We start from the raw sequence: 12028 nt of genomic DNA, 5'->3' as shown, positions 1-12028 counted from the left end.
AGATCAGCACTCTCACCAAACTTAGTGTCATCTGACCAGATCATCAATTATTAAACAGGACCAGACCCAGTACTGAGCTCTAGGAAACTCAATTTGTTTCTGGCAATCAGCCCCATTCATCACCACTCTTAGGACTGGCCATCTAACCAGGAGTATGGAATAAAAAGAAATAGAGAAAAAGGCTTCTATGGAAAAGACAGGAATACAGAAGTTCCTAAGTGGCTTTAAGGCTACTTAATAGTATGGGAAAATATATATTATATAGATTATATTATAATAATATATTCATTGATTGTCTGTTCTGTGCTGGTGTGGCCCCACCTCAAGTCCTGTGTGCAGTTTTGGGCACTACAATACCTCAGAAGACATAAAGCTATTAGAAGCAAGCATCCAAGATGGTGAAGGGCTTTGAGGGGAAGCTGTATGAGGAGCAGCTGAGGTCACTTGGTCTGTTCAGCCTGGAGAACAGGAGACTGAGGGGAGACCTCACTGCAGTTACAACTTCCTTGTGAGGGAAAGAGGGGCAGGCACTGAGCTCTTCTCTGCGGTGACAGTGACAGGACCAAAGGAAATGGCCTGGAGATGTGTGAGAGGAGGCTTAGGTTGGATACAAGAAAAAGTTTCTTCACCCAGAGGGTGGTTGGGCACAGGAACAGCTCGCCAGGGAAGTGATTCCAGCACCAGCCTGACAGAGCTCCAAATTATCAGTTATATTATATAATATTTGCTTCGGAAAATGTTTTGGAAAAACAAGTGTTTGGAAAATGCTCTCAGGCACATGGTGTGATTCTTGGGAATGTCCTGTGCAGAGCAAAATATAATTTTTATTTACACATATATGCACACTAAATATGCCCTGTGGCACAGACGAGCAGAAAGCAAGCCTGCTTTCTTTCCCCCGCCGGCTCACGCTGCGCGTCACAAAGGCTCGCAAGCGCCAGGAGCAGCGCTGCCGCTTCCTGCTGAATTCCTGCAGGGCACTTTAAAGCCCCGAGCGGGCAGCGGAGAGCGGCGGGGACAGCGGCGGGGAGAGCGGCGCTGCGGGAACGGAGCGCGGCACAGCCGCCGCCGCCGCCGCCGCCCCGCGCCCGGCCACTGCCGCTGGGGCTCAGAGATCTTCATCACCGTAACCCACAGACGCAAAAAATAAAAATTCTGAGAATTCTCACTAGGCCAACATCTTATTTCAAAACCGGCCTTTCATAATAAATATGATAGAAAACGTGATGTTAAAACAAATTTGTTAGGTGCTTTTTCTTTTCCTTCTCTTATCTCAAGCTCATTCCTTTTCTCAAACAGACTGGGGTTAGGGTTGTTTTTTTGTTTTGGTTTTTTATTGATTCCAGCTTTATTAAGTACCTTTTCTTACCACATTTATTTCAGGAATTAATTGAACTGTTTATAAAAAAAGGAAACAAATGTATTCCTCATGCAGTTTCATGTTCTGGAAAAAGAGAAAGATCTGGTACTCCAAAGATAAACCACGCACGAATGTGGAGAGAGACACCAAGATGCCATGAAAACAGGTACCTGAAAATCAGCATTCCCACATTTTAGCACTTAACAATAAAAAGCAGAGCTATAGTTACATTTTCAGAGTGAAACTTTCTCTTCCTAACTGCTTTTTACCTGAATTTAAACAGTTTACACTTTCAGAAAGTACCACAAGGTCCTTTAAAGACCTGATTTTTCTGACATAAAAGAATAATTTCTCATTACACCAGAGGGATTTTCCAGAATTAGTTCACTTGTATTTCACAGTACTTGTGATCTCTGACAGTAAGAGCAACATTTAATAATTTCAACTGAGTATGCAGAAATTACTAGGGATTGTGTGGTGTCTTTTTAAAACAGTGACACTTATTGAATGAGCTAATCCTTTTAGCAAGAGATTCCCATTTTCATTCCCTCTCTAATTATTGTGGAAAGGCATTACTACAAAAGCAGTCACCAGAACTGGTTTGGTGCTACCCAGAGGAGGTCATCATTCACCATGATCAGAGGCAGGGATGGGGGCAAAAAGCAGCATTTATGCAGCAGAGTGTAACAAGTTCCAAACATTACTCAGCATCAATTTACAACACCCATATGTTATGCCAATTAAAATTACACATGCAAAACTTTTCTGGGATAAGTGGTAGACACGAGTGGAGTAGTTTGTGCTTGTTACAGCTGCTGCTGGACTTAGATGCATACATAGGCATCATCAAAACCCTGTAAAAATCCCATTACAAATGAAATAAAAGCTTGTTCAAGATGAAGAGAGGGGAAAAAAGAAACTGACTGTATTCAAAACACAGCTGCAAGATACTCAGGTCTTATCTACTAATTACCTAAATCTCAAAAAATTCAGCTTAGAGCTATTCCAGGCGCAAGTTCTCTATCTTTTGTTTAACAGTTCTCTCATTGCCGTGGTAAAATTATTCCAGTGCTCCCCCAGCAGGAAGCAATCAGTTCTTCAAAATTTGTGAGGGAACAGCTTCAATTGAAATAGAAAACTGCCATTTGGGGAAAAAACAAAACAGATCCTATTCCCCTGTCATCATGTCTGTGTCATTCCCCCCCCCCAGATTAAATTATTTTAATTTTTAGAAAACAGTTTCTGCTCATTGAGAAATAACACTCTCTGCTCATTGAGAAATAACACTCTAGCAACTAACATTTTTTTTTCATCAAAGAAGTCTTCCTTTTCACATATTGCTTCACAGAGGATAGCCAGAAGCTGGTTTTCCCAAGTGTTCTGGGACCTACAGCACCAGTCGAGTGGAGGAGCCTTGGAAACAACAATTTACTTTCCCACAGGTGTTGAAAGAAAACAAACCTCACCTCCTGAGGCACAGCCATGTGCCCATTCTTGCAGTAAAATACATTTCTCCACCACCTGTTTTTTAAAGACTCAACAAGGCTTGAGAAGATAAAAACCTGGAAGCCAAGTGATTTCATCAGCAGATCAAAATTAATTGAGGTAAAAGGCTGACAGACCAATTATATTTGAATGTTGGATACACACATGCACACTGGAAAAGGGAGAGTTTATTTGCAGTTTCATTTTCTGAATGTTTTTCCTGGACTTTCATCCTGTCACACAGATTATGGTGCTAGGAAGATTTTTTTGTGTACGCTTCAGGAAGGCAACTACTGAAGGGATGCAGAACTTTCAACTCACCTGATCAACACTGGCTTTAAAAGCTACTTCTGACTTAGTCAGCCCCATTCACTTTAATTGTAAACATAACACATTTCTTTACAGTCACCATGTTTCTGTACCTTCTGCTCCTTGGGATACCCACACAAATGAAGTCTGAGAATTAAAGTGCTACAGCAAATTGTGCATAAGCTGAGTTCAAGGAGACTTGAACTTTTTTTGCCATAATAAAATAAAAATTCAGAAGTTTGGTTCTGGTGTGCTTGCAGTATCAGGATTTGTGGGTGAGGTAAATCAGACTCAGTAGGTGTACATAATCAATTTCATTAAGTTAGATTTCATTGAGAAAAAAATTATGTTAACTGTGAAATAAAGTAAGTGCAGCCACCATTCCTGGAGTGCCTCATTTCATTAATTATTTATTCTCTGCAACTAAAACATAGCTTTTACTCTTGTGGCATCTTAAAATTAAAAAGAAAAAATGGACCCCCCCCAAAACAAACAAACAAACCCCCAAAAATACAAACAAAACAAAACAAAAAAACCACCAAAAAAGACCACAACAAAAAACCCCAAAAAACCCCCACAAACAAAAAACCCCAGAAAAAAAACCCCACCAAAAAACCCCAAAAAACAAACAAACAAAAAACCTCAAACCAAACCAACAACAACAATGAAAAAAAAAACAACAACCCAAACACAAAAACCCCCAAAAACTACCAAACCACTGAAGCACCATATGTATTACATGGTCCGAAGTTCTAATTATCATTTTATTCAACTTCAGCAGTACACTTTGTACTGCTACTGTTTTTGAATGCTTCATCTTCCTGCATCCATATTCAAGTAGCAAACCAAGCAGTAGAAGTGACCAACTCTAGCATCAAAAGATTGTTATTCCATTGGTCATTCAACACCTGCAACTCTGAGAAAAACAAGCTGGGTACCTGTCTACTGCTTCCTGCAACTGGTTTTTAAAAGGCCAATTCATTACTGGGATACAATCCAATCAGGCCTGCATTTATATTTAATCATCCAGTCATAATGCAAGACAATTCAAACAATGGAACAATTGTTAGTTTCCAAGCTGCATCCCGAACCAGATTTTCTATCCCTGTTAAGGTTTCTAGTAGCCTTTGTTCTCACTCTATTAATAGAACAACGATACACGGTATTCTTGAAAGCATTTTACTTTTAGTCAAGCATTCCTGTGTGTATGTATCTAAGTATGTAATCTTACTACACACTGTTACATTAGCTTTATTTTCTCGTCTGAAGGAAGTAAACCTGAATATAGCTCTGTGTAATGTTTAAAATTTAACAGTACATTTGATCATATCTCACCCTAAAACCTCATAAAATTCATGCTATACAATGCATTTCATACAACTACCAACACTGTATCACAAGCCTCACAGAACACAAACATCAAACTGAAGGTCACATTGACCAAAAGATACCAAAACTCTATAAAATAATCAAGCTGTTTTGAACTTGAAGTCATACATTCAGCATCATTTATATACATGCCACAACAGACAGCTTAATTTATTAGCCAACTTTTCACTGTTTTCCAGTCACACTAATCATAACTCTCCACATTCTTTTCCTTCTACCACCACCTCCTGCCTTCAAGGTCTAAAGCAACTCACCTCTCCTTCTTAAGATGTTTCAACAGTCCAGTCAGCCATGCCAGAGAGCATTGCTGAAGTTCACTCCTGAACTTTAACATGGCTTGCATGTAACTAAAATGAAAACAGAATCTGTTGCCAAAGGGAGTTAGGCAATTTTTCTGTCATCCAGTCAGTGGGATGCACGAATTCAAGTGCAGATCTAGGGATCGCATAGTTCAAGGGTTTAGGTCTGTAAGTCTTGTATTGATACTCCTCACAGTGTATTTGGAAAAAAGAGTAAATAAATAATCACCCAGCCCCTCCCAAGACCAAGCCTCTCCCAAGAGACAATGGATTAAGCCAGCCGCACCTGCTTTAGTAAAACACATTCAGAATCCCTTTACTCACAGCAAAGGCTCCTCCTCAGAGCCTCCAAAGGACTGTAATTATTTTTTCAAACAACAAAATCAATCATATAGCCACAGCTCTGAACTCTTCTGGGGCAGTGTCACCAGCAACTTATCATCCAACATAAAATAGTATTACACTAAAATTCACCCCTACCTGACAACGCTCTGAGGCAAGAAAACAACAGAAGGGCAGATGAGAGTGGTAAAATTCAAGTGGTTTTCATTCCTTTCCCTCAATCTTCTTGCAAGGCTGAATGTGAACTCCAAGTATACCTACCATGCAGTTGTTAAGCATGACTTTTCTAACTAAAATTATGAAGTGATAGCAGTCAAAAAACAAGCAGTAAATCAACACAAGGGACAGAGGGATGAAGTCAGATGCCCCTTTTCTTTCATATCAAGATAGTAACTTTCACGTGTCTGGTTCATTCCTATAGCACTAATCCAAGTTTATCTGCAGCCCTTCTTTCTTCACTTGAAAGGATGCCAGCACAACAATTTAAAACTTGATGCAATATTTCTACTGAAACACTTCACATGCATGTAACATCAATGTAAGTAACTTCAGGCACCAATCCAACCATTAAATGAAACCAAACTGACACATCCCTATGAAATAGGGCACTTCCACTGAACTGCAAACTGAGTACACAAAGAATAAACTTACCAGAACAAGTTCAGCAAGTAACAAAAAAAAATTATTCCTCCTTTTGCAACTTTCATAAACCACATGAGGCTTTGAAAAGAACTAAGAAAGAAAACAAGAGAATCCTTTTGCTTATGTGGCTGAAGGGAAAGTAAACAGGTCAGAATCATTAAGGTTTAGAAATGCTTCCATTAAACTACCACCCTGAGCAAATCTCATTTTGGTAGCAACTAGTTCATTCTCAACTGAGATTTGGAATAGAAAGTTTTCTTCTTGTGGTCTGAGCCACATGAAAGAGCATTATACAGTTCAAGAACCTTCTGACACACAAAGCATAAGCAAACCATAATAACCTTCCCATCTGAAAAAAACCTGAAATTATGTACCTGCCTATAGATGAAAATGCTTTGAAAAATCTAATCAAATTAGTGTGATCCAAGAGTTTTAGTCCATTTATATTGCTGCAGAAGACATTAGGAACTTAACTTCTGGCTCCTACAATAAAAAGCAGGAAAAGAAAGCTTGGAAAAGGAGCTGAAAATTAGGTCAAATTAAAAAAAAAAACAGGGGAGAGAAGTTAATGAATAAAATTTAACTAATTAAATTCTGTAGTTCAACACCACAGCAAACATTTAACAGACATCATAATAACCTGTCAAACAAAAAGCCATTCAGAAAATGATAAACATACTTGAGACCTCCACATATGTTAGAACTAGATTATAAGTATTTCACATACACTAAAGGGACAGCAAAGAGGGACATAGCAACAGCACTCTGGTTCGGGGGGTCTCACATTCTACCAACAGCTTGACAAGTGTCTCTGAGGTACAGGCTCCTCACCTTCTTCCGCCAACTTAACCTATCCTTAAAACCTTCAGGGGCACCGGGCACTGCACACAAACAGCCAGGAAAGAATTGCTGCCAAAGAGGAGCTGAGCGCACAGCAGCTATTGGAAATGTCAGCAGGCATCTGTCTGCAATCAACACTATGTCTTCAGAAGTCTGACACTGGGATTTTTTGCCCTAATGTAACACATCATACTGAGGTAAAGCACATACAAGTATTTGTCAACTGCCAGCAACTGAAAGGGAGATCCTGCCAAAGTACAGAGTCAGAAACAATATCCCCACTGAAAGACTTTTAGGAGACTAAGTGTTAGAAAATAAAAAATTCACAGCCAAACTATAATCGTTACTTAGCCCACAGACAAAACAATGTAAGTACAGCTCCACACAGCATAAATGAGTTCTTATGCATCATCTAAAGAGCATGCACACACATGCTACCAATTAGCTATGCTACTGTCACTTCAATTGCTTTAATAATGTATCAACTCTATGAACAGAATAAGCAAAACCACTGACCACTTTTTATTCTTGGAATAAGAATTTCTACGAAAAGAAAGAAATAAAAAAATGTAACTTATTTTTCATCGTGTTCTGCAACTCTTCAAAAAGCTTCTGAAATACTTCTTCTGATTGGACAGAAGAATCCTCAGCCACAGCCATTAAAAGAAACTCACATTATCCACTACATTTTTGCAAGTGCTGGAACATAGAAAGAAGAGCAATCAGTGCCAAGTGCTGACCCGGGCAGCAAGCTGCTCAGTTCAGTCAAAGGCCAACAATTTGCTTCTCAGAGCTTTGTTTATGGAGACTAGAATGACAGTCTAGCTAGACATCCTGCATTATCTCTGAAAAGCTCATACTGACTAAAAGTCATACAGGGTGAGCATACAGAATGCTCTCTTATCACAGAATAGGCACGCATGGGCAAGCAAAAGGTAGGACAGGCTAAATATATACATATTATTAAGTCATAAATCAATGAATAACAAATAGGTGCATTATTTCTTGTAGCTGTATTCAGATGCTGTAGATCAGAGCTGGTTTCTTTCCAAGTTTTTTTTTTTTTTAATAGTGTGTTTTTTTTAACAAGAACCATCCAAAACTCAGTTATGAAACATTCACGCAGTATTGTTTTTCAGATCTAGAGACTCTGGTGGCAGAATACACAAAAAAGATATTGTTCCCTGATTACTTAATTGGGCACAACAAAAGACACAAATACCTGGAAGGCTGATGCTGATTATCTGTCTATTTAGTTAATTGCTAGAACTGCAGGCCTTGAAGGAGAATTTTCTTCTTTACTGCATTTTGAAGATCTGGGATAGAGATGCCTGAAGAGTTCATGAAGGCATGTCTCCTACTATTTAATAAGTTAGATGATGCTTTATTCTCACAAAGCATTGAGAGCAACTGCATTTACATATTTTTTTCCACTATACACTCCAGTTAGGATGCATTCAGGAGCATAAATCTGCCTGAAGGCTGGTACTTACAGTATATGTCTCTCCTATCAGCACAGATGACACAAAATTCTTGGAGAGTTTTTAATTTTCATGGTAAGAAACACATTCCAAATATGTCTTTAAAAGATGAAGGGATTCTAAGTTCATTTTCAATTTTAACAGCCATAAATTACAGCCAGAATTCCTAGTTATAAATTTTATATTGTTTGCACAGCTTCATTAGGAAAAATAAAAAGGAATCTAGAACTCATAGCTGTAGTATCTCTCCAGGTTCTTCTCTCTTTTTCTACAAAATAATGAGCAAACTGGTGTCTTGATAAAAGAAATGGAATTGTGGCCTTATCAGCAACTGTATTATAAGGAACATAACCATCATGGTAGCTACACTGACCATGTCTCCCCTACTTAAGTTAAGTCCACCTAAGAAACATGAGCTCTCTCACAGTCTCACAGAGTTGACAGAGGGAAAGATCAGCCAAAGCTCCCCTTTTGCTGACAGAGAAGCTGGTACTGAATTCATAACCAATACAACTAACTTCCACACTGCATGGACTCACAGCTGTCACCCAAAAAGACGTTTTAACCAAACCAATTAATTCTTACTTCTTTACATGAAAAGCAGGCCCTAAGGTGGTTTGAAAAAATGCCATATACTCAGTTGAGACCTGAAAACCCACATGTTTTACCAGAACAGAAGCATTGCCATTAACGTCAAAAGGATTCCACCGATATTGATAAAAGCAGGCCAAAAAAATGTTGCTATTTGGGACAAATGGAGGAGACAACACAGTCTGGCACTACATTTGTTTGAATACACTGCAAAGTATTTTACTTCAGAAATCATTCCACGACTATAACTTTGTTTAAATGAAGTATTTAAGCTATAGCCATGTGAAGTATACATCTCTAAATGCAGGCTTTGTAACTCCTGTAGCTCAGCTGTGCACGAATCAGACTTTCCATCATCTCGGGACAGCACATGTAAACCTCATCCCCAAGAGACCCCTGCAAGGCACCAGCACATTATTATGGCTGTTTCTATTTCTCTCACCCCAGCCAACAGCGAATGATTACACCTACTTATCAAATGTACTGGAGCAACAGTGTCAAATACACTGGGATCTGTGGCAAAGGGCTTACAAAAAGGATTAAGAAGAGATGCAACACTCAAATACAGGTGAGGTTGAAGATAACAGAACAAGAAGAGTGGATTAAATTACCCAGATTAACTGCACAACCTCTGTGGCAAAAAAAAACCCTAACCAAACAAAACCTACAACAAAGAAAAACCAAACCATTCAAACTATAAACAACCCAAATACACAGAGTATGGGAATAATCTCATAAAATAATCAGCACTTCAAGGATACTTAAGAGTACCGATTATTCTACAAAACACAAAACAAAGTATGAGGTGTAAATAAGTGTTTATGGCTTCCATCCACATTTTAGTGGGGGTAGGAGAAGTGACTATAGATAAGTTCAGTTTTCTATATGCCGGCATGCACACCACACCACCCCTCCCCTCCTGACAGATGCTGCCTACTACTCCATAGCCACATTGAATGTTGCAGTTCAGCAATAATCTGACGATCTTAAAAAGCCAGGACCAGTGAGAGGGGGAAGCGGCTTTTGTTCACCAAACTTCTGCGTTTGTTTCTCCACTGGGGTTATTTTCGGTTACAACACTGACCTGCCACCCTGAGCCCAACCAGTATTTAAAATACAAAACTTCGTATAGCCTTCGGGCACCAAAGGAACCCGCCAGCGCTTCAGAGCACAGGCTGCCTCCCCGCTCCCATTTGACTGGAAAAACCACGGTATTCCCACCGCCCTCGGCTCCAGCATTGTCTCCGCCAGCCCGCTCCGGTGGGAAGCGCGGAGCAAGCCCGCAGCCCTCCCGGAGCGGGTCCTCCCCTCCATACGCGCGGCTTCTCCGCCCGCAGGGCGGGTGGCCCCGGCGCGGCCGCAGGCGAGTCCCGCGGGTCACAAACACACCTGTGCGCCCGCCCGCCGCCTCTCCCCTCCCGTCCCGTCCCCTGGGGGCCCGCGGCTGCCGGGGGCCGGTGGGTGAGCCCGGCAGCAGCAGGAGGAGGAGGAGGAGGAGCGCGGTGGGTGACGGGGATGCTACCGACCTGCTCCGCCCCGGCCGCGGGCTCCCGCGGGCCGCTCCCGGCGGAGCCCTGCGTCGCTCCCATAGTAACATCGCCAGGCCCGGCGCCCGCGGCTCCGGGGGCTGGCGGTCAGCAGTCCCGGCAGCCTCGGGAATGCTTCTCCCGCCTCCGCCCCGCGAGGGAACCAGCCGGGCCGCTGGCGAGGGGCTGCGGCAGAGCCCCGCGGGGGCGGCCGGAGCCCGGCAGGACAAAGCCGGCTCTGAGCAGCCCTCCACAGAGAGACTTTGTCCTGCCGGGGCCCGGCCGCCCCCGCCGCCAGCCAATCGTGCCTGTAAACGCCCCGGGGAGGCAAAGAAACACTTCCATTCTCCCTGGGAAGAAAAGAATTGTTATTCCCCATTTACAAAAATATTTCTTGTGTTCCTGCCCTTGGCAGCGGCCAGCAGCTGACGCCCGTCACAGGATAAACGCGAGCGATGGGGCTGGTGGCCCAAGCCCGGGTAGCATTCCTGATACGAGGCTTTTGGACAGTATCCACAGCCCGGTTCTGTCAGACATGCCGCAGTCATGTCCACCTTTTCTGCCAGTGTTTTTAGGAGGACGTGGATGTTAAAGCCTCCACACAGCTGACACTCCTCACGTCCACAGCCTTGGTCAGACTTCCTTCCCACCACCTAACAGCCTTCCACACCAGTCTTGAAAGTCCACACCACTACTATTAATTCAGAGGCCAAATTGCTTGCTTTGGGAGCTGTAATTACATATTGTAAAAAAAAAGCATGTTATTGAGTTAACTATTCTCAAGAGCTTGCAGAAACGAGTGGTCGCTAAAAACACTAAGGAGGAGAAGATCGGCAGAAATTCAACCACATTATATTCAGAAAAAAAGACTTCTTTCCCAAGTGCTGCTGTCTTCCTGGCTTTATGCTATTTTGGGTGGATGAGGCAATACTTGAATCAACTCTTGGAAGGAAGAAACTAAGAATGAGAACCAACTGTAAGGGAAAAACTTTCTTAAGTCAATGTTAAAAAAAAAAAAAGCAAACAGCCCATTACTTTGTATTGCCTACCTTAAATCTAAAGAGAATAAGCAAAAAAAATGCCAAAGCATGAACTTTGCTCCTGTTTGATGTTGTTCCTTTCTCAGTTTTACAAGTGAGTGATACCATACAATTTTTTGCAATACTAGCAGTTAGGCCAAAGTCAGGACCACTTGGAAAAATGAAAGAGGACAGGTTCTTCACACAAATGGGATACTGTGATAGCTTCTGGCATCAAGAATTCGTCCATGAGATACAGCATGGCAAGGCAAAACAGCTGTCACTCTCCACACTGGTGCACACCTCTGCAAACTGGAGGCAACTTTCCAAAGAGCACTGTTTGGCAACATCAGCATGGAATGCTATATCACAGCATTAGCAGAGAAATCCACCATCCAGTATGTGTTGAAATGACACGACACAATGAAAACATGATTTTTCTGCAGACAACTACATAGTTGTAGATGCAAGAAAAACATTTGTTTCAAGCTGTATGGCAATATACTTTTTGAAAAGCACTTGTCAGACATGAGGTGGGACAGGAAAAGAAGCCACCAGATCTCTTGACCACCATCTCTTAACACATATGCAAAGTTCATGGTAGCATAAAGTAGAGCACCAGCCTCCTGAAGCAGCTTCCTTCCACACAGGTTCTGGCAAAAGATAAACAGCTACCACTCTTGATTCCCCCACTAGACACAGCTTCTTGGCGAGAGCAGGCAGTGCCAGTCAGAGCAACCTAAAG

The 12028-nt window shown here is 41.7% G+C and overlaps 1 protein-coding gene across 2 annotated transcripts in view; it reads right to left on the bottom strand.

The window, feature by feature from the left end:
* The window catches only part of TJP2 (tight junction protein 2), a 50698-nt gene that overhangs the window by 32627 nt on the left and 6043 nt on the right, over window positions 1-12028 (bottom strand). The window contains exon 1 of one of the 2 annotated variants that reach the window (XM_077171860.1): window positions 10265-10501. The exons of the other annotated variant lie outside the window; for it this stretch is intronic. Within the exon in view, the coding sequence (XP_077027975.1) occupies window positions 10265-10327 (63 nt within the window). The 5' untranslated portion in view covers window positions 10328-10501. Of the gene's footprint in view, window positions 1-10264; window positions 10502-12028 lie in introns of those variants that run through there. 2 annotated transcript variants of the gene reach the window in all.

Source organism: Agelaius phoeniceus, chromosome Z, assembly GCF_051311805.1.
Source record: "Agelaius phoeniceus isolate bAgePho1 chromosome Z, bAgePho1.hap1, whole genome shotgun sequence".
Lineage (NCBI taxonomy): Eukaryota > Metazoa > Chordata > Aves > Passeriformes > Icteridae > Agelaius > Agelaius phoeniceus.
This window is presented reverse-complemented; position numbering and strand designations above follow the sequence as displayed.